Source organism: Amphiprion ocellaris, chromosome 1 (genome assembly GCF_022539595.1).
Source record: "Amphiprion ocellaris isolate individual 3 ecotype Okinawa chromosome 1, ASM2253959v1, whole genome shotgun sequence".
Classification (NCBI taxonomy): Eukaryota; Metazoa; Chordata; class Actinopteri; family Pomacentridae; genus Amphiprion; species Amphiprion ocellaris.
Window position 1 is genome coordinate 22,918,226 of NC_072766.1, and position 21,340 is coordinate 22,939,565.

At 41.3% G+C, this 21,340-nt stretch overlaps 2 protein-coding genes across 2 annotated transcripts in view; one reads left to right on the top strand and one right to left on the bottom strand.

Annotated features, from left to right (window-relative positions):
* The window catches only part of garre1 (granule associated Rac and RHOG effector 1), a 36,204-nt gene extending 18,744 nt beyond the window's left edge, over nucleotides 1–17,460 (top strand). Inside the window, exons 3-14 of the mRNA XM_023275841.3 lie at nucleotides 5,377–5,589; nucleotides 6,294–6,434; nucleotides 6,724–6,819; nucleotides 7,033–7,194; nucleotides 7,464–7,622; nucleotides 9,282–9,379; nucleotides 9,771–9,896; nucleotides 10,075–11,201; nucleotides 12,794–12,959; nucleotides 14,277–14,414; nucleotides 15,194–15,269; nucleotides 15,396–17,460. Of these exons, the coding sequence (XP_023131609.2) occupies nucleotides 5,377–5,589; nucleotides 6,294–6,434; nucleotides 6,724–6,819; nucleotides 7,033–7,194; nucleotides 7,464–7,622; nucleotides 9,282–9,379; nucleotides 9,771–9,896; nucleotides 10,075–11,201; nucleotides 12,794–12,959; nucleotides 14,277–14,414; nucleotides 15,194–15,269; nucleotides 15,396–15,740 (2,847 nt within the window). The 3' untranslated portion in view covers nucleotides 15,741–17,460. The remainder of the gene's footprint in view (nucleotides 1–5,376; nucleotides 5,590–6,293; nucleotides 6,435–6,723; nucleotides 6,820–7,032; nucleotides 7,195–7,463; nucleotides 7,623–9,281; nucleotides 9,380–9,770; nucleotides 9,897–10,074; nucleotides 11,202–12,793; nucleotides 12,960–14,276; nucleotides 14,415–15,193; nucleotides 15,270–15,395) is intronic.
* A 148-nt stretch (nucleotides 17,461–17,608) lies between these two features.
* ss18l2 (ss18, like 2) lies at nucleotides 17,609–20,279 on the bottom strand. The gene is made up of 4 exons (XM_023275854.3): nucleotides 20,120–20,279; nucleotides 19,763–19,839; nucleotides 18,011–18,095; nucleotides 17,609–17,906 (listed from the first exon to the last, which is right to left on the bottom strand). Exons 1-4 carry the CDS (start codon nucleotides 20,186–20,188, stop codon nucleotides 17,847–17,849), a joined length of 291 nt encoding a protein of 96 aa, XP_023131622.1. The 5' UTR covers nucleotides 20,189–20,279; the 3' UTR covers nucleotides 17,609–17,846.
* Nucleotides 20,280–21,340: the final 1,061 nt, after the last annotated feature.

The following is a 21,340-nucleotide window of genomic DNA, read 5'->3' on the forward strand; positions in this document are numbered from 1 at the left end:
ATTCATGCCTGAATATACAAATACATTACCTGAACAAATGCACTTAGTTAAATTTCACCTCTGTTTAAGTATTTTGACAATTATTGGATGGAATGCTGTGGAAATAAAATTCGTACTGGTGTTCGTTGTCCTGAAAGTATGAAATCTAAAAAGTGTTTTATTGCATGAGCTGTCATCAACTGCCATCTTTGGGTCAAACATTTGGTTAGCCCAATATTATGCATATTCATAATAATAATAATAATAATAATAAATTTTATTTATAAAGCGCTTTTCCAAAAACTCAAAGACGCTGTACATAAAATACAATAAGATAAAACAAAATTGTTAATTAAAATCAATAGATAGTAAAACAAGTTCAAGATAAAATACAGAATCACTTAAGGAAAGCAGATCTAAAAAGGTGAGTCTTTAAAAGGGATTTAAATGTGGTGAGGTTGGTGCAGTCACGGAGGGCATGGGGGAGTGAGTTCCAGAGTGTGGGGGCGGCAATGGCGAAGGCTCTGTCCCCCCAATGTCGCCGGCTGGTCCTGTGCGGGATGGAGAGGAGGTTTGTGTGGGAGGAACGGAGATTCCTGGGGGGGGTGTCGGGGAGGAGCAAATCGGTAAGGTAAGAGGGGACAAGATTATGGATGGACTTGAAGGTGAGGAGAAGCAGTTTGTACTGGATGCGGTGTGAAATGGGGAGCCAGTGGAGGTTCTGCAGGACGGGGGTGATATGGTCGTGAGAACAGGTTCGGGTGAGGAGTCGGGCAGCAGAGTTTTGAATAAGTTGAAGTTTATTGAGAACTTTGGAGGTGGAGCCGAAGAGAATGCTATTGCAGTAGTCAAGGCGGGAAGTGACGAAGGCATGAATGAGGGTTTCAGCGGCTGAGAAGGAGAGGAAGGGGCGGAGACGGGCGATGTTGCGGAGATGGAAATAGGCAGTTTTGGTGATCTGATTAATGTGGGGTTCAAAAGTGAGGTTGCTGTCAAATATCACACCGAGGTTGCGGATGTGAGCAGAAGGAGATAGGGTGGTGTTATCAATGGTAATGGGGGAGTGGGGAAATGGTGTGAGTGATTTAGGTCCAATAAAGATGAGATCAGTCTTGTCGCAATTCATGACCACATATCTGCAAAAATAAGGACTGTTCCATCAGTGTCAGCTGTATTTTATGTTTAGTATTAAATGTAAGCATGCGAACACACTGACGTAAGACAATAAACATACTTACTATACAACAGTGTTATCAATATGATCACCTTAGCATGCTGACATTAGTTTTAGCCCAAAGCAGTGCTGGGCCTTAATACAGCCTCTCTGAGCAGCAAGTGTGGCTCTTAACTCTTTTTCTTTCCTGTCCAACTCCAACACTTTGTCATTTTTGTTGCATAATGAGGTCATCATCCATCATTAGACAGAATTCTGACTCAGTATCACCGAGAAGGCTCTTGTGTGTTATATGAAGAAAATGTTTTTTGCTTATCCCTTTTTGTCACATACATATCACAAGACCAAGCAGACACACTTGGTATCAATCCTATGACCTTTTGGGTTTGACCTTTAGGCTCTCTGACTGGCTGTTCTTGTAAGGAGGAAAAACAGTGCAACAGTTCTGCCTTCAGCTTGCTGTAGTGTAACTTTCTATCTCTACTGAGTGCACTGACTCAACAAACATATTTATTTGTATAATTTTATTGGACATGTCCAAAAGTTGGTTTTTGCTTCTTTCTGTTACAGTAGAATTTCGCTGTTGCTGTCCTTATAATTCACACACAAATTCTAACACTTGGCTTGCTAGAACAGTGGATATGGAGGACAGGTTGAAATAGGCATAGCTTCTGAGTCAATTATTATTTAAATATTGGGAGGTATCAGAATTGATGCTTTTATTATGACTTCACCAAAGAAAATGTATGTAAACATGGTAATTAAAGCAGACCACAGTCACAACAACTGACTTTTCAAACTAGATCATGAAAAATCTATTGGTGGGCCAATTTTTTCAGCAGATATTAGTCTATCACGGGTATATAGATATTGGCATACACCGTGCTGTGAAAAAATATTTGTCCTTCTACAGAAATCTTCTATTTTTGCATATTTGTCACACCATCATCCAACTGATTTTAATGTAAGACAACGATAACCCAAGAAAATACAAAATGCAGTTTTTAAACGATGAGTTTCTTTTTTGATGGAAAAATGCTGTTAAATCCATCTTACCCTATGTGAAAAAGTAATTGTCCCCTTACCTACCAATCTACTAAATGACCAGATGAATTTGTCAGATGGGATCAATTTCACCAGCCACATCCATGTATGATTGCTGCCAGGCTTATTGAATTTAAACATCACTTAAATAGAACGTGTCTGGCACTGTGAAGTAGCTAAAGGGTCTCAAAAAGCAGCACAGTGCTACGTTCTAAAGAAATTCAAGAACATATGCAAAACAAAGTCATTGACATTTACCAGCCTGGAAAAGGTTACAAATTCATTGCTAAGGCTATGGGACTCCAGAAAACCGCAATGAGAGACATTATCCACAAATGGAGGAAACATGGAACAGTGGTGAACCTTCTCAGGAGTGGCCCATCTAACAAAATTTCTCCAACAGCATGTTGACCTCTAATCCAGGAGGTCAAAAAAAAAAAACCTATACAATCTTACCTTTGGACCTTTTTGGAACATCTGGTGTAAAGCTCAAACTGCACAAACACTCCACAAGAAGAACATCATGACAACAGTCCCAACATGGTGGTGGTTGTGTGATGGTTTGGGGCTGCTTTGATTTCACAGGACTTGGACGACTTGTCATATTTGGTGGAGCCATGAATTCTGTTCTCTATCAGAAAATCCTCCTGGAGAATATCTGCCCATCAGTTCATGACATAAAGCTCAAGCACAAATGCGTTATCCAGCATGACAGTGACCCAAAGCAAACGAGCAAGTCCACCTCTGAGGGGCTCAAAAAGAACAAGATGAAGTTTTGGAGTGACCAAGTCAAAGTCCGGACTTGAATAAGCGGTGTATAGATAATGGATGGATGGATGGAGATTTCTGTAGGGGAGTAAATAGTTTTTGCATGGCACTACATGTTATGCAATATGCACACTTTTTTCTTTTTCTTTTTAAATCTTTTTTTTTAACTAATATAAAACAGAAAAGGGTTCTTGTGGAAAGTTAGAAAGGATGTCATCATAGACTCCAGCTGAGTGTCTCTGACTATATTGTTTACAATACTCTAACCAATGTCTGCAGCACATGCAGCAGAGTATTCATCACTGCTTAGCAGATGATTGCGCAAAGACAAACAGTATGTGCATGGTGGGGGTTTTGGCAATACTAGGTTAAATTTAAATATTATTTTCAGAATTTTGTTTTGCCTTTTTTGACATACAGGAAACAGAAAAGAGTAAATGAGGCTCAGAAGAGATTCAAACTGGTCATGTTGTGATTTTATAGTTTATGATATGTGTCTTGTGACACCCCAGGATTAGTTGCTTTTTGCCAGCTAACATCCAGTGGAAATGATGGTCTGCCAACTACTAAAATCCACTACATGGAATAACAAAACAGTAAATTGAGGCAGTACATTCCAAAGTCATGGCTCAGGCGTTTCAGAGTACGATGGATTTGCCACCACCTCCTGTTTTTGTAGTTGTTATGAAAGAAATAAAACTTCCAAACTGGTGTAGGTTTTATGCCTTAAGTCATTTCCAGTAGAGCTTAATTTTGGTTTCCACAAAATGTGAAGTTGAAGAATGACAGTGGCTGTGTCCTGTTGTCCCTGTCTACCATCTACAGCAACAGCATATTTCTGTCTTCACAACTCAGCCTATCCCTTGAGATATTTTCAGCAGGTACCTGAAAAAGAAAACCCTGTGACCATGTCGGATCCTGTGGTGTCCTGTTTCTCTTATTTTGCTAACTGGACAACAAACTGCCTCTAAGCCTGAACTATTCTCCCAGCAAAAAAAAACACACTTGGACATGCAGCTCAGTAGATGTGGAATGATGTATGTCAACTTAAAATACTTGGTAAAATACAGTGTGCGTTAACTGTAATTACCAGTTTTGCACATATCTGAAATTTGTGTGTAAAAATTTTACAAAATAAATAAGGAACTTAAGTTTCAGATGTTGACAGATCTGTAACAGGACTTGCTACAATTTTCCAGTTTTTCTGCATAAATAGACAGCATAGACCCCTTTGTGCTTCTTGCACACACGCACACTGACATGTATATTCAGTCCAATGTGTTCTCAATCTGTCCTCTGCTTGCAAATACATATTGTACTTATTCTCACATGTTTGGTGTCTGTTTACAGCACACAGTTTACCGTAAATGTGGACAAAGTCTTGCGTGATTGGTTAGCTGAAATCTGTCCAGACAGGATGTTTTATTTTGAAAGATGTTGTATGTGTTAAATTGTCTTTCATCACATGGTTTTGGCTCTCAGATCTGTGGTGCGAACTAAGCTCATTATGATATTTGCTGTGGGAGACAGTTAGGAAACATGGTTTATGTTTCTTGGATATGTTCTTGGGTAAGTTAATTATGTTGTGATCGACTTTTGGATTGAACGAAGATATTATTCGTTCATTATTTATGTTCTTATAAGTAAATGGAATGGTCAGGTGACAGTCTTCTGAAAATCATGTGTTTTTGTTTGTGGGTAGACTACAACAATTTAATGGTGTGACACTATTTTACCAAAATGTAGTATATTTTGAAAAGTATTTTTATGAATATGCTGCCACTCAAACAAAAGCAAATGTTATGCCTGCACAACACGCTGTACCAAATTTTGACTAAAACCAGATCTTTCACGGGTACTGCACTTTTCCTGTCAAGCGTAATGTAGTTCACATATATAAAAGAATACGTTACTTGTTTTTTTGTTTTTTTTACAGGCCTGCAAATATACAAAATATCAGACTTAGGAATAACTAGCTGATAAGGTAGTTAGTCATTGTTTGACATTCTGTTTTATTAGAAAGTAGGGCTGGACCGAAATATCCGAATATTCAGTCCCGACAGTGGTATCCGGATATTAGTTTTGAGATCTGAATCCCCCCCTTCCCCAAACGTCAGATGTTACGGAGTGGACGGAATACTCGGATATTCGTCATTAATAGGGCCCGAATATCCGGAGCCCAGAAACTGCTGTTCAGGCCAGCCCTATTAGAAAGAGTACTTTGTTGGTAAAAGGTGCACACCTTTTGAGTGTAAACCACTTTGAGAAGTATGTGGACATACATGTTAGTTTCCCAACCTGGGGAAATCCATGTTGTTTGGTGTCTAAAGAAATCCTAACTGAGCAACTCCACTCTTTAATGGTGAGTGTTGAGATATTTTGTTACTGTAATTCCTGTTGTCTCTTTGCAGGTACTGGGTCGGTGCTTCCTCACAGTGATGCAGGTCCATTTCCAGTTTCTATCACAGGCTTTGCAGAAGGTCCAGCCCGTAGCTCAGTCCTGCCTGGCCGAGGCTCTCGCTCAGGCCCAGGAACGCTGTGCCAACGCCCGCTCCCAAAGCGCCGACCTCGGCTCCCTCACAGAGCTAGAGGAAGCTTCCCGCTCATGGAAAGGTGCAGCTGAGGTATGCAGCTACAGCCCCAGGTCTCTTCTAGGTCTGGGTCTTGGAAATGTGGGATTTGCCTGTATGAGGTGAAAAACCAACTTGTTACACATTCCTGAGAAATGCCAGCCGTTTATGATTTCTAGCCTCAATTTCCTATTTCCTCTTTTCTGGCCTGTAAGCTTGTCTGTGAACTTGCATTTTTATGTTTCATACCCCTTTAAACCCCAATCCATGTAAGGGAGGCTGTTGTGTAAGAGGACCTATCTAATCCGCAGGCTAATCAGTCCCCCTGGCCCATTTTGAGCTTTGTTGTATACAGTGAGGCAGAGAGGAGAATAGTGGGTTGATTGATCCTGTTAAACCCTGGCATGCAGAGTGTTAGCCCTGGAGGAAACTAGGCCTGGATAGACGAAGACAACCAGGACCACACGTTTTTTTGTTATCATCCAGAAAACTTGTCCTCTTTGTCCAAAATGTTATCTGTTGAGATTTTTGCAATATAAAAAGAAAATGTCTCTGTATAACCTGTAGTTTCCCACTATAATTGTGAAAAAAACCATTATTTTATTTTGTTCTATACATTCTCTTAAAACATAAATCTTAAATATGCTACATTTTATTTAGTCTTTCTTACTTGCTGTGAGCTTTTGCTGTAGTAGTAATGTAGATGTTCCTGCTGTCACCCTGACCCAGAACTGTGTTGTGTGCTGCTTTGTCCTCAGGCCACAGCGAGGCTGAGGGAGAGGGGCAGGGACGGCTGCCTGGCAGGCATCCAGGTTCAGCAGCTCTTTTGCTCCAACAACACCACCATCCCTGAGCACCAGCTGAAGGAGCTCAACATGAAGATTGACAGTGCTTTACAGGTACAGTCTCAACCTGTAGACCAAGCCAGAGAACTACAGCTACTGTTATTCTCGTGGCTTGTACATTTAGAGATATCCTGAGGCATGTTTATGCATGAAATGGACTTTCATTTTTTGTTTAATTCTTCATGGAAATATCGCCTTTCAGTTTATGTACAGTTTTCATTTAAATTGAATAATACAATGGACCTAGATAGGGTCATTGATGAAATTGCAGTACAAAAAGAAGTTTAAAATCAATAGACATAATATACTAATGTAGCTGGTCATTTTGTTTCTCCCTACCCAGGCCTATAAAGCAGCATTAGAGAGCCTGGGCCATAGTGAGTACGCACTGAAGGCAGGCTTTCATCTCAACCCCAAAGCCGTGGAGGTAGCTTTACAGGTGGGTTCCCTCTTATAAATTCACGTTTCAGTCAGAAATGTCAAAGACTAAGACACAAAGTTCAAAAGTTAGATGTGTTGGTTCTTTTAAAATGGACATTTTATTGTTACCACGCCAGATGAATAAATACGGACTGTTTTGTCTCTATGTTGTCAGTATTTTGTCTTTGCTACCCCATGGATTTTGCATTTACGTGTTTGTATGTGTGTGCAGGGCTGTTGCAGTGAAGCGGAGGCTCAGCAGGCAGGCAGGATGCAGACCACCTCCCAGCCCATTCAATGTGAGCTGCCAACCATCCCTGTGCAAATCGGCTCACATTTTCTCAAAGGAGTGTCCTTCAACGAGTCAGCGGCTGACAACCTCAAACTGAAAACGGTACTTACCTTGACACAACTGTTTTCTATGTTCTCCACATGTCACTAACTTTATTTTCTAGAAAAGTGCAAACTTTTGTCTGTCACAATTGTGCTGTGTGCTTCTCTGAAAGTCAACAATTTCCTTTTTTTTATTTTTAGAAGAATATTTTGAGGTATAACCTTAGCAGATTATCGGGCCAGTGAACTCTCGTTGCTCTTTTTTCCCCACTGGTGTTTATAGTGTAACATCAGCAGGTGTTGATGGCCCACCATGTTTTGTCTCCTCAGCACACGATGCTGCAACTCATTAAGGAGGCGCTGGGCCAGAATGGAGTGACCCCCAGGGATGACTCTCCCGTCACTGAGGTCCTCAACCAAGTTTGCCCATCCAGTTGGAGAGGGGCCTGCAAGACAGCTGTCCAGCTGCTATTTGCCCAGGCTGGCCTGGTGAGTACAGATGTTGAAGACCAGTGTTAATATGATCTACAAAGGCAGTGTTCAATGGCATTTGTCAGTTTAATTTCTTTTTTAATACATATTTCTAAAAGATACTGGAGAAGAAGGAAGTAAAATATTTTTTTCTGGTAATGTAGTTTATAAGGCTTGTGAAACTTCATTTTTTAGCACTTAGCTCTTGCACTATATTCTAAGGTAAACTGATCTTGTAAACTTTCATCATGACAGTTTAGTTGATACTACAGAACAGCTGATAGTTGGTGGCATGTTGATGGGAACAGGCCGGTTGTAGTTCTCTGACACTTCTGCTTAAATTACTGAATCCTGTCCCTTCTTTGTGTCTCGGGGTTTGGCAGCTTGCATCCTGTTGTTTGTCAGATTTGTAATGGAGATGAGCAGATCTGTCCGCTTGCTTTGAGGCAGCCGAGAGGTGTAAACAAACACCAGAGACACAAAAAGGAAGAAACATTCCTCCAGCATCTGACTGAAGAGTAGGCTTGCCTGGACGGGTCTGCAAATAGTGCTCCCCCACCCTCCTGTTGAAAAACATGAGGAGGGAGGGTCAGCAGCAGGACTCTCTTCAGAGTAACACCAGTGTGTTTATGCTACACTGTTTATTTCTTCTGTGTGGTCTGCCCTGTTTTGTGTGTCAAAACCGAGAACGTGTTCCCATCTAGCCTTGCCAGCCCCGTGCTAGCTGTAAAACAATCCCTGGATGATGAATGAGCGCTTTGCATTAGCTCCTTATCTGAGCCTATCACCACTCCACCTAAAATAGATCACACAGTAGTATATGTGGACACACACTCACACACATAGTGTCTTCTCCACACTTTTAAAACACCTGCATTCACTCATACGCTTACTGTCATGCAGTGCACCATACACAGCACCCCCACACACAATCTTTCTCCTCCCTATTTTCTTCCTTTCACACTCACATGACCGTCACAGTAGTGGGAGTCGGCATATATGTTCTGTTCCTGGAGCAAACTCATCATCAACTCCTGTTTTTTCTACTAAGCATGGCTTCTAAAGTGCAGTGAAGAGGATGACCTTGTCTATTTTGCTGCTGTTCCTGCCTTTTCCTGCCCTTAGTGACCTTGCCGTATGTGTTTCCACATGGCTGGCCGACTGTTTGTGTCTGTGTGACTCTCTCACATGGCAAGCTCGGGTTTTTCGAGGATACACCTGCTTTTTTAATAACAATAGGGTCATATCCTGCAATACAGGAAATGGACTCCTCCCTCCTTCCCTCCGTCTTTGTGACCCAGCTACACTGGTCTCGAGGAGCCAAGGCCACTTTCAAAGAACTTGCAAATATATTGGACTAGCTGCGGCCAGGAAGGCTTGCCTGTTTGTTGTCAGTGGCTGACTGAAAGTGTTCGGCTTCCTCACCTTGAACCCCCTGTCACTACTCAGTAGGAGATTAAGGCCAGACACCAGTGACAAGCCTTTGAGCTGTCCCTGGTAAAGGTGCTAAATCAAACTGGTTTACATGCTGTAGAGCCAAACCTACCTCCCCTACCCCATTCACTTTGGTTGCTATATGTGCAAATTATATGAAAATTCATAATAACAACGAATAACAATAAATAGCAATAAAAGCTTTTCTGATACTGATAGAGGTGTGTGTCTGTGTCCCAACAGGTGGTTGTTGATACAGCTCAGATTGAGAACAAGGAGGCCTATGCTCCACAGATCACTCTGGAAGGATCCAAGGTAGTGGTCCAGGTCCCCTCCACATGGTGAGTACATCAACAAATCTTCTTTTTTTTTAACAGACTTTGAAATTTTATATATATATGCACTCTTCTTGCCAAAAAAAGAAAAAAAAATCACAGATCATCATCAGAACAGAAACAGCTGTAACAACATCAGAAAGTCCAGTTGACAGTTATTGGACCAAGTCAAAAACGGTTGTAAAGAAAATTTTCAGATATATTTCTCTTCCATAAATCTGGTTAATTATTAGTGTGTGTGATGTGTTTGATTTTCTTCTCCTGTTTATGTATATCATATGCCAAGTATTCATCTGTTCAGCAAATGCACCTGGACTTTTATGTGAAAGATTTTGTGTTGGATTTGGAGTTCATGTCCTGTCCTGCTGTGGATATTTGTGTGTGCGTACATCTATAGGTGTCTCAAGGAGGACCCAGCCACTATGTCCTTGCTCCAGAGGAGCTTAGACCCCGAGAAGACGCTTGGTTTAGTGGATGTACTTTACACAGCAGTGTTTGACATCAACAGGTGGAAGGAAAGAAAGTGAGTGGATAATAAATATTAATGAATAACGGGTGCATTTCCCAACAGTGTCTTAACCAGCAGCCAATTGATGTGTATACAACCTGTTGTGAAATGTAGTCATCTGAATTCAGATTACTATATTCAATACTTTTTACACTACATAATCAAACATGTCTCTTTCTCCTGTCCACCAAAGAGAGCAAGCCTTGCCCACTATTCAGATACAGCTGCAGAGAGAGATCCCAGACTATTGCAGCCCGACAGATTTGCCTCCAGGTACCAGCTCCAAGACTTCCAGTGGATTGCCCAAAACAATATCCAAGTTGACTTCCAAGTTCACCAAGAAGGTCTCATCCAGCTCAAACAGTGGAGGTAGTTACTCCATCCCTAGTACCCCGTCTCGCAGCATGCTGTCAACCAGTAATTCTGAGGAAAAGGCCAAGGGCCTGGGCCACAGCGACGGGAGGCTACAGAGTATCCTGCAGATGGGCAGCCTGTCTTGCGCCCCTGACTCTACCCAGCAAAACCAGCTGGCCAATGGCTTGGTGGCTGAAGACCAGGGGATGAATCTGCCCACTGACCAAGAGATGCAGGATGTCATTGACTTTCTCTCAGGATTCAACATGGGCAAATCCCAGCAGGCATCACCCCTGGTCAAGAGGAGGAATTCTGTGGCGTCTGCAAACCCAGCTGAGCTGAAACCACCGAGTGGTCCTCCGCCAGCCTCCCAGTCGATCTCTCACAGTGCCCTACAGCCCCCAGCTCAGACCCTGCCTCAGCCCCAGCCTCAACCTGCACCTTCAGTGCAGAAGCAGCAGCAGCAGCAGCAGCAGCCTCAGCCTCAACCGCAGCCACCTCCCCCGCAGCAACAGCAGCCCCAGCAGCAACAGCAGCAGCCCCCTCCTCCACCTCAGCAGCCCTCCCCACAGGCTCTGCAGTACTACCAGCATCTCCTGCAGCCCATCACTCAGCAGCAGGCACCTCCTCCTCAGCTTCCTCCCCAGCAGGCCCCATCCCAGGTCCTGCCACAGCAGAGAGTGGCGAGCAAGTGGCTTGGCACCTCTGGGCAACAGCCTCCACCGCAAGGCCCCCCAGCAGGGTTGTCACCCCTGGGTCCCATTGGGCAGTGGGGCTCACCTGGACTGCCGGATCTGAGCTCAGACCTGTACAGTCTGGGTCTGGTCAGCACTTACATGGACAGTGTCATGTCAGAGATGCTGGGTCAGAAACCACAGGGGCCCCGCAACAATACTTGGCCCAACAGGGACCAGAGCGAGGGAGTGTTTGGAGTCCTGGGGGACACACTGCCTTTCGATCCAGCAGGTGAGGTTACCTTGAGTTTCATTTATGTCACACTAAGAGTGGAAATATTCAGCAGATCCTCTGTGAGAAAAGTTCTCCCTAAAATCAAAAGTGAGCCACATATTTGTATGCAGTTTATGTAGAAGTCTGTAGAACAACTGTTGGAGCAAAGAGGAATTTCCTGCTTTTGGTTGAGACAGCCAAAACATTTTATAAAATAATTAATTCGGTAGTAGAGGCTTAGAAATTTCAGTTTCTATTTTCCTTCTAATATTTAAGGACTTGATTTTTGTATTTTGACCCTTGAAAATAAATAAAATAGTAGACTAAATAATGCTACAAATCAGAAAAATAATGTTACTTGGCAGATAAAATATTTATGAAAATTGGTTTAAATATGTTTACTGCTGTATAAAAAATCTGCTATTTTTTGTTATTTTTTGTAGCTCTAACAAGATCATTTCAGTAGCTTTCAACAAGTCTAGTTAGAAAGTAACTGTGGGTTATATCAGCCTACAAACTAGTAGGATTCTAAGACACACCTAACACTGACACAAACCGGAGGATAATGACTGACAACCACTGATTTTGGTGCACTGAGGACCTCAAATGAAATTACAGTATATCTATGTTTCTTGTCTTAAATCAGATTAAGTTTGTGATTCAGCTCATCCTGCAGTTGTGCTGACACCATTGTTTCATTCTAGGAAACCCTGGGGAAGCTTAGCAAAGTTTTTATGACTTACAATGTTGCAGTTAATATATAGATGTCTATTATACCAGGAGAATAATGTTCAGAAAGAGTTGTGGGTGGCCTGAGTTAGTGTCCCAACAGTATAATCCAACCAAAGCTGTTATGATGCCTGTAGTGTGTAGACAGCTGACATATAAAAAGTTTCATTCAAATCTACGTTGTCTCATAAAGTAAAATTAGTTTGCAGACATTAGTTGATATAAACATAGAGGGACTACCAGAAAAGATTATTAGAATGCATAACAGATAAAAGCATTATATTAAAATGTATCGATATAATACCAGTGGGTTATAAATGACACCTCCACTCATGTCTGTAGTTAGTCAAAGCACTCTAAAGTAGCATAAAGGGAGCATCTGTTCAAACCAAACTGTGACTGTCACAAGTTTGTCAAGGCCACGCTACATATAAATTAGAATAGGCTTTATTCTGTGTATTCTGTATCTTGTGAGACGTTTGCTAAATGTTAGTACTGTCCAGCTTGCATCATGTCGTGCTGCCAGGCGGTTTGTTCTTAGTTTTTGTATACAATCTTGTCACCAAACATTAGATCCTGATCTAAATCACTTAATCAATGTAGGTCAGAAAGAATAAGCAGCTGTTTTGCCCTGCATGTGTCTTCGACTGTAGGTTTACGATTTATGCTGAATTTAGCTTGTGTCAGTTTCTATTTTTACAGTGCAGCAGACTCTTTTGATTGCAGTCGAGGCCTGTTGTGCAGAGTTGACTTATGGCCATTGTGATTTTTCTGCTATGGTAGACAGTCTGGCTAAACGGATTGAGCTCCAGGGAGCGAAAGAGAAAAGCTGAGGGTGTCAGAAACTCATAGTTGTATTTATCCTCCCTTTCCATGCGCAGTTGGCTCGGACCCAGAATTTGCACGTTACGTTGCTGGCGTCAGTCAGGCCATGCAGCAGAAACGGCAGGTGCAGCACATCCGTCGCCCCAGCAACACACGCAGCAACTGGCCAATGCCTGATGAGCAACACAGGACCTGGTCCCACCCAGAGTACTACAGTGAAGGGTTAGTATCCACACATGACATCTGCCTCACAACTGATCCACTGTCGTCCACTGTAATGAAAGTTGTTTTTTGTTTTAAACCTGTCATTTTAACATGTATCCTTCATCAGGATTTGAAAGATAAGATATAAAAACAAAGGAAAAGAGAGAAATTAACAACAAACAGCTCACTGACATAACATTTAGCTGAAGATGAATGACATCTATAGTGTGCTGTTAGAATTCAATTATATTTTCACAATACAAATCAGTAATGACTTAGGCACAGTTTTCTACTGAACTGCTGCACTCTATGCTGCTTAGACATGGCTATGTGGCAGTATCCAACTTGTCTCTGTATCTGTCTTGCCTTTGCAAATCTGACAATAAGATGTATTCACACCATCACATGAGGTGCAGTTTTACCAAAGCAAAAGAAGGGAGAACACATATCTCCACTTTTAGCATCACTGTACAATTTGCTTTCAAGCTGACTTTATGATTTTGGGGCTAAAGGGTCTTCGTTGCTCAGGGTTGCGCTCCCTGTACTATCTTGTACCAGCCTGATCCTCAGATATGAATCTCCTGGCTGTTACTGTATCGAGACTTAAGACTAGAGCAGATCTTACTTCTCATCAACATTGTATTTCAAATTTGTTTATACAACATTTGCATTTCAATTTTATTCATGCGTCTGTGTTTTATTGTTATTTTGTGTTTAAAGCATCTTTGTTTTGAAAGGTGCTGCTTAATGACTGTTTGCAGTATTGTGTTGAACTGTTTAGAGGGTTATTTAAAACTTAGTTTAATCATAGTTCACCACAGTGCTGGGTGATGCTTTGATTAAATTATTAATGTGGTCGACACCTTCGAACTGTGAGGCATTTACCGTGTTAGTCATGACTTATCATTTAATTCCACCCACAAGTGTGAGACGCCGTTCTGCTTATGGATTAATCCAGGGAAGCAGGCAGAAGTAAACAAGCAGCCATTACAGTGGTGTCACATCGCTTCTGAACCCCATCAAATAATCTTGTTTTTAAAAAAGGATGCTACTTTTTCGCTACTTTTATACAGCTTTTACTCTGAAATAGAACCAGGAGATCTTGTATAAGCTATACATTTAAAGCTCTACTTTTCGACCATGTTCACTTCATCCCTTTAAATCATCCCAAAGTAGAGAAGTTTACATTTGCAGTATCCCACAGTACATTCTTTTTCACATTGTGTCATCGAGGTTTAGACTATAAATAAATCTGATCCTGTTACACCTCTAAACACCCCTTTGTTGAGAGCGTAGCCGACACACTGCTAACACCTCCTGTGGTTGTGTCCTTAGTGAGACTGTAAACAGCAGCTGGTCGGCCAATCAGGGGGACTCAGCCAGCTCCAGCGATGAGACGTCGTCAGCCAACGGTGACAGCTTGTTCTCCATGTTTTCAGGACCGGACCTTGTAGCGGCAGTAAAACAAAGGAGGTATGTCCGAGACCTCAAACATGCAATTAACAGGATTGTGTTATATCACACTGAGCCCACAAGTAAACAGTGATATTTCACTACACTCCATTTAATAATTACTACATAGAATGTTTCTGAGGATGTAAAGGCGTGGCTGTTTACTTACTACACCTCCTCTCTTGTCGTACTCATTCTTCTAGTCGCAATGTCTACTTCAGCTTGGGTTTGACCAAGTATATTTTACACTGATCAGGCATATCGTTATGACAACCTGCCTAGTATTGTGTTGTTCCCCTTTATGTTGATAAAACTCCTCTGACCCAGTGGGGCATGGACACAGGACCTCTGGGGATGTCCCGTGGCACCGGGATGGTGGCAGTGAATTCTGGGGGTTGCAGGGTGGGACCTACCTAGATCAGGCTTATTATGACACATCCCACAGATGCTCAATAAGATTTGGATCTGGGGAGTGTGGAATCCAGGTGAACACTTTAGCTCTGTTGGGCCACTCCTGAGCAGTTTTTTTGTGGTTGTGTCTGGGTGCATTGTCAGGCTGAGGGTGGTGACTGGCATCAAGGTCTGCTGTTGCCATGGGGATTGTTTGACCTGCAATGTTTAGGCGAGCGGTACATGTCAAACATCCACATGAAAGTCAGGACTCAAGGTTTCCCTGCAGAACATATGATTATGACAAGTTGATCGATGTTATTCACTTCACCTGTCAGTGGTCATAATGTTGTGGCTGATCGGTGTACGTGAGCACCAGTGAAGCTCAATGTAATCTTCTATGTCCTCAGAAAACACAGCTGTGGGGAGCCAGAGGTGTGCACCCTGCCTTCACCACCTCTCCATCACATTGGGGATGATAACCAGGTAAAGTACAAGCCCCTAATATCAATGAAACATCCCGATTTATTGTACATTTTCATTTGGTTTGAAAACCATCAATGCATGTTGACTTTCTTAATGTAACTGATGACTTTCTGCTGTGGTCCACAGGACAGCAAAACTAAAACCTGGCCTCCCAAAGCACCATGGCAGCACTCCACCCACACCAACACCATGCCCAATCCCAGCTCTTCCTTGTACCAGATGAACATCCCTCCTTCCTCGCAGTGGAGCGACTCCATGCAGATGCTGCAGTCTCCTGTGTGGTCCACCGCCAGCGACTGCTCCCCCTCCACCGGCATCTCTTCTGGTTTTCCCTTCACCCAGCAGCAGCAGCAGCAGCAGCAGCAGCAGCAGCAACAGCAGCAACAGCAGCAACACAAACCCATGACCAAGGGCTTTAAATCTTTCCCCCTCAAACACGAGCACAGGCCCTCCTACCTTCACCAGTACTGACCACGGCGTAATGTCGAACTAGTCCACGGTGAAGTGCCACGGAGGACCTGCAGCTCTGTTACATGAGCCGCTGAGTGGACCGAGCTGCAGCCATTAAAGTCCACACCCACTGAATTGGAAGATTTCAAAGCCTCAGAGGCAACGTTAAGTACACACACTGGCTCGACATTTTTGTATCTATATTTTTCCATGTCAGACATCCCCATTTGAAAAAAGAGATGTATTTTGAAGTTTTTTGAACTGCCATGTTTTAACTATGAACGGTGCATGTGTCATGCTGGCAGCAGTTAGTCTAGTGGTCGTTTCTCTGTCTGTTGAGCTGACGTTTCCTCAGACAAGAGCTGGAGACGTGCACGGCCGTCACCCACTTGCTTCTGCAGCTGAATGTGTGTGTGTGGGTGGGTGTGTGTGTGTGTGTGTGTGTAAAGGAGGGGATTACAAGGGGGCAGGGGCTTGAAATGCTCTCATTTTGCCCATAATAAATATACTGTGTCTACATAGCTGTAACTGCCAAATCTCATGCAAGATGACTCAGAATACAGCTACCATCTACTGTTTCATAGCTTGTAAAAATACTGAAGTTGAAATATAAATATTTAGTTCTTTTTATTAAGAGGCTTTGAGCAGGCTCAGCATAAATATAGTAAGTCACTGCAGATGTGTAATTTGAGAGAAATACACTACTTTTTCAACAACTGACCAGAGTTAAGAATTATAGCAGTAACTATGTGCCATGTTGGTATTGATAGCACTTGCAGAATATTATTTCCAACCAAAGCGTTGTTCAGAAGATGAATGGTGCTGACGAGAGGCAGTCTGAGATTATTGATAACTGAGAAGTTGAACACCCTATTGGATGCGAGCATTAGGGAACATCTTCATTTCCTCCTCTCTAATTGGCGGTTGTTTGCTCCAGATTGACACTAACTCCCATAAACCTAACGTTTCTTCTGTTGAATAATACAATATTTTTTGTGTACCATTATTGACAGTATTAATCTTATTTTTGTATTTTCTTACATGTTATACCATTACTGTATGTTAGTATTCTTGTAGACATATTACATAAAAACATTATTTTCCACCTCCCAATATGTGAAAAAGCACATTTTTTTCCTACAGAGTTGAACTACACCATCTATCTATAAAGGTTACCAAATATGCCATGCTAAACACTAAAACATTGTGCGATGAGGGTGTTTTTTTTAGCCCTTGTTTCTTCGGTTTCTATGGCAATGGGCTGTATTTAAAAGCCCAGAATGTTATCTTTTTGTGATGTTTGCGGATGCCAATGTTGCCTGTATTTATGAAATGACACCATGTTTTCAGAAAACTAACATACTTAACATGTTTACAGAGAATTGTTTGCTGTATATACATATAAATATATATCTTTTTATAGTTAATGTGCTTTGCACAATCAAAATATAGGGTTTGTTGCTTTTTGTCTGTGTTATCTCCCTAACTGTTGCAGCCTTTTTTAAGACATCATTACAGACCTTGGACTGTAACTGTTAGCTTCTCAGCTGTGTCAAATGGTTTACTAGTGGCTTCTACAAAAGATAAAAAAAGGAATAATAAAAACATGTTGCCCTGATAAGAAGATATGAAGGGGGACTGCTTGGCTTATGTTGCTTATTGTTATCTTGACCTGGCAACTGAATCTTTCCAAGTGTACCAGCAATGCAAAAAATGAATAAAAATGACTAGCAATTCGAAATGCCATTTGCGTAGTTCTTTTAGCTACGACTCATTTTCCTACAGAAATTTAAAGACGTTTACTTGTCGTCGGCTCCTGTTAGAAACTTTAAATGGGAAATGTGTGCAGTATAGTCGCTCAACAGATTAAAAAAAACAACACGAGCCTCTACTTTTAAGAAGAGGAAAAGTGTTTTAGTGTACACTCCAGTGAAAAATAAAACATTTTGAAAAAAAGTGTTTCTCCACATAAACATGGCATTAATGAACTGTGATCCTGCAGTGGGTTGCATTACTGAGAACAGAGGTTTGCACTCAACATATTAAATATGATTCCTTCAGTTGTTCAGTCATTAACAATACAAATGTCACATCCCTGCCCAGATCCATGGACAGGATCTGCCAACATCATGTCCCTCTATGGCCATTCACAGCTGGTGGCGAGGCAGAGGTGTCATTAGATGGAGACTGAAAAACAATAACAGAAAATTAGGAATAAGTTGGTCTTGGGAACACTATTACCTCTATTCTCATTAAAGTTATTACTCATGCACAGTGTGGTTTGACTTTACATTGGTAGAGGGAGGTGTGTTGTCAGGGCTAGCATCAGCTATGGTCGCCAGATAGACGATGTTGCGATGCAGGATCTGTTGGTATCTGTAGGGAAAGCAGAAAAATGGCAGCTTGAACTACCCAATAGGAGACATTGGCAGTATACAATAAAAGTGTGTGCACTCCTGTGCACAACCAAATATCAAACAATTCAAAAATGTACCATGTCTCAGTAATTTAAATATTTCTCAATACGTGAACTACTTCTAAGTGGATAACTAAAATATTTCCTGTTATGAACAATCAAACCCAAATACTTTAGGAAGACAATCTTGAAAACACAGGCCCCAAAGCAGAGGGAAAAAAGTGGAACAAAAGGAAATACACACTGACACAAATCAAAAAAACCTGTGATCGCTAAATGAAAATAGAGATTTCATGAAGGTGATAATAAAATGAGTGGTGAACACCACAACTTTCTCAATTTTGGATCTATGGGCTGTGTCTATCTGTACTTCTGCATCATGGCACCACATGGAAAAGCGTTGCCAAGTATTTGAAAAATCTGATGGTGAGATTTCACAACGATAGGAAAGAATACAGGAAGATCAATGACCAAGTAGCAATCAGTGGAAGCACAGCTGCAGCAGTATTCAAAAAATATTGAATGAGCCCTAGTACCACTAATGAGAGCTGCAGTGGGGGCCCTCCTAAGCTCACAGATATTGTGCTACTTTCACAATGAAGAACAGGCATGCAAGTGGTTCAGAGGTTCTCAAAGAAAATCAGCTCCTGTGACAGCTCAGTCAGAGTGAAGGACCTTGTATAAATATCGGCCTCTATGGATGGGACTAAAAACTCTTGCTTGCTCTTTAACATAAAATCCCAAGATGAAGCTTTGCTAAATAACATCAAAAGAGGCCTGACAATTATTAGGAGCACATTCTTTTGTCAGATGAGATAAATTTGTTGAGTGCATCATGTCTAGGACTATCACAGTAAACGTGTAGTCTGGACAGTGCAGTATGGAGGTGGGAGTGTGATGATATGGGGCCGCATGAGTACAAAAGGTGTTTGGAAACTACATATATAAACCACGAATGCCTGCAGCTGTACCAAAAAACTGGCTGACAAGATGACTTCCAGTCTGCAGCGGCTTAGTAGAAAACTGAATATTCCAGTACAATAATGATCCAAATCACACTGCCAAAATCACACAAGAGATTCTAAACAAAAAAAGTGAGAACTATGACCTGGCCAAGTATGTCACCTGACTCTAATCCAATTGAGCACCTTTGGGGTATTTTACAGAGAAAAGCAGAACAACACAGCCCCTTCAGCAAAGAGCAGCTGAAAAAAACTCAGAAAAGTGTCAGAACATCTCTCTAGAAATTTGGTTTCTACTTTCCAATTTGTCTTCTTGCCAAAGAGGACTGATACTGTGATTTTAAAAATACAGACCCCAAAGCATTAAAAAGTACTGAAAAAAGAAATGATTGTAATGAAAGTTGTGGTGACTTCTGTTGCATTGAGTAAATCTATATGTAGTTCTTAATTTTACATAAGAACAAATACCCCACTGTACAAAGTAATACAATTGTGAAACATCTGGCATTTAAGTGATATTGTACTCACATCTGTCGTATACTGTACGTCAACATATCTACACACAACACATCTGTCTACGGCGTGCAGTCACTCCCCTGTATTATCGAGCAAACTAGAAAAAAAACCCCTAGCAAAACAAGAAATTAATTATGCATTTAACTTACTGTACACATTCCACTGCTCGTCCTTTCTGCTGGTATTCTGTGATGCATCTTATCAACTGGTCATTTTCATCCAGCAGCTGGAACAGACACAACACAAAATAACATACAGTGCTCGTGTTTTCTTGGCTGCCTTTAACCGTCACTAAAGCCACCGTGTGCAGCGTTTTGACAAAGTACAGCACTAAATAAATGAGTGTGAAGCCTAGTTGACTGTAATCAGACCATAAATAAATGGGAAAAGCCGTGAAGCAGCTAGCTAGTGGCTAACGGCTAACGCTCACACCACCGCTCAACTGCACATAAATACAAGTTAACAGCTACTAAACCGCTTCGTAAATATTCTTCGCTGGTTCTTACCCTCTGTATCGTCTCTTGGTTGATTTTCGCCTTTCCTCGAAGTTTCTTTGGCACAAACACGATAGACATGTTTGTGTACTCGCACTTATTTTAGCATTTGTTTACGTTCGCAGCGGATAGCTTCTTCTTCTCCTCCTCCTCCTCCTGTCCCGCTTCTTCTACTTCTTCGTCGAATGTAATGTATTGTCGTGTCCTTGCCGCATTACCGCCACCTGCCGGAGAGCTGCAAGTCCAGCAGTCCAGCAATGTTGAAATCAAATAAAAATAAATAAAGCAAAGCCGGTTTCTTTCTTAAGTTGGTCCATTTATCTTTGACGTCTTTATTTGAGAATTTTTAAATTCAAGTGAATCTGAAAAACTACACTTGTCTGACTTTAAAAAAATGAATTATTTCATTAATATTTACACTGTCCTCTTTTATCGAATTATTGACTTTATTGTCTTCATAGGGCCCCATTCCAGCAACCACCACAATCAGACCAAATTTTTACATATACACAAGAAATCCTGAAATCAGCAAGCACGTTGTGTCCCCAGATAATTACCTTTTCCATTTTGGACTACATAAAATGTTCACTTATGCCACCCTCAGGCCAAAATGTCAAAACTCAACACCAGAGTAGCAGTAACCATCTTTTACTGGATCTGTGAACATCATCCTCCTGTATCTGTCTGATAATTATAGCTATAATAACTGCTTTTATGGATGTTTCAGAAATATTATACTAATAGATAATTTTGCAGTTGCCAGGATGTAAAAATTGCCCCTTTTAATAAAAAAGCTTGTCTCCTTAGTCCATTGAAAACAAATAGAATTAGTGCTGATTCACAGGGAACATGGTGCTCACACTTTACCGCAATTTTTATTTGGTTAATTAAAATCTGAAAATATTCATTGTTTTATTTTCCTTCCTCACTTTACTTTTAGCACCTCAAACATTTGCATAGTAGTCAATGTTTAGCACATGCAAAAATGACTGACATGAACTTTGCAGAATCTACATAACAGCACAAATGTTTTAGGTTTCCTGAACCCTTGGTTGACTTATTTCTTGATAGTAGTGTATGGTTGATGTCTTTATATATCATATCTTTATATCATATATATTTATAAGATCAAAATACACAAGCCACTGTTAAAAGTATTTTAAATGTTTGCCACATGCTAAATTAGAAGTGGAACAAAATACCGATACATGCAGAGCTTTATTCTATGTCTGA

Bases quoted from the DNA above. Each gene is read 5' to 3' on its own strand.
- ss18l2 (XM_023275854.3), bottom strand. From the start codon at position 20,188: ATGTCTATCGTGTTTGTGCCAAAGAAACTTCGAGGAAAGGCGAAAATC. The intron at 19,840-20,119 runs GTAAGAACCAGC...TGTCTGTTCCAG, and splicing joins ACCAAGAGACGATACAGAGG to CTGCTGGATGAAAATGACCA. The intron at 17,907-18,010 runs GTAAAGTCAAAC...ATTGTTTTTCAG, and splicing joins ACACACCTCCCTCTACCAAT to TCTCCATCTAATGACACCTC.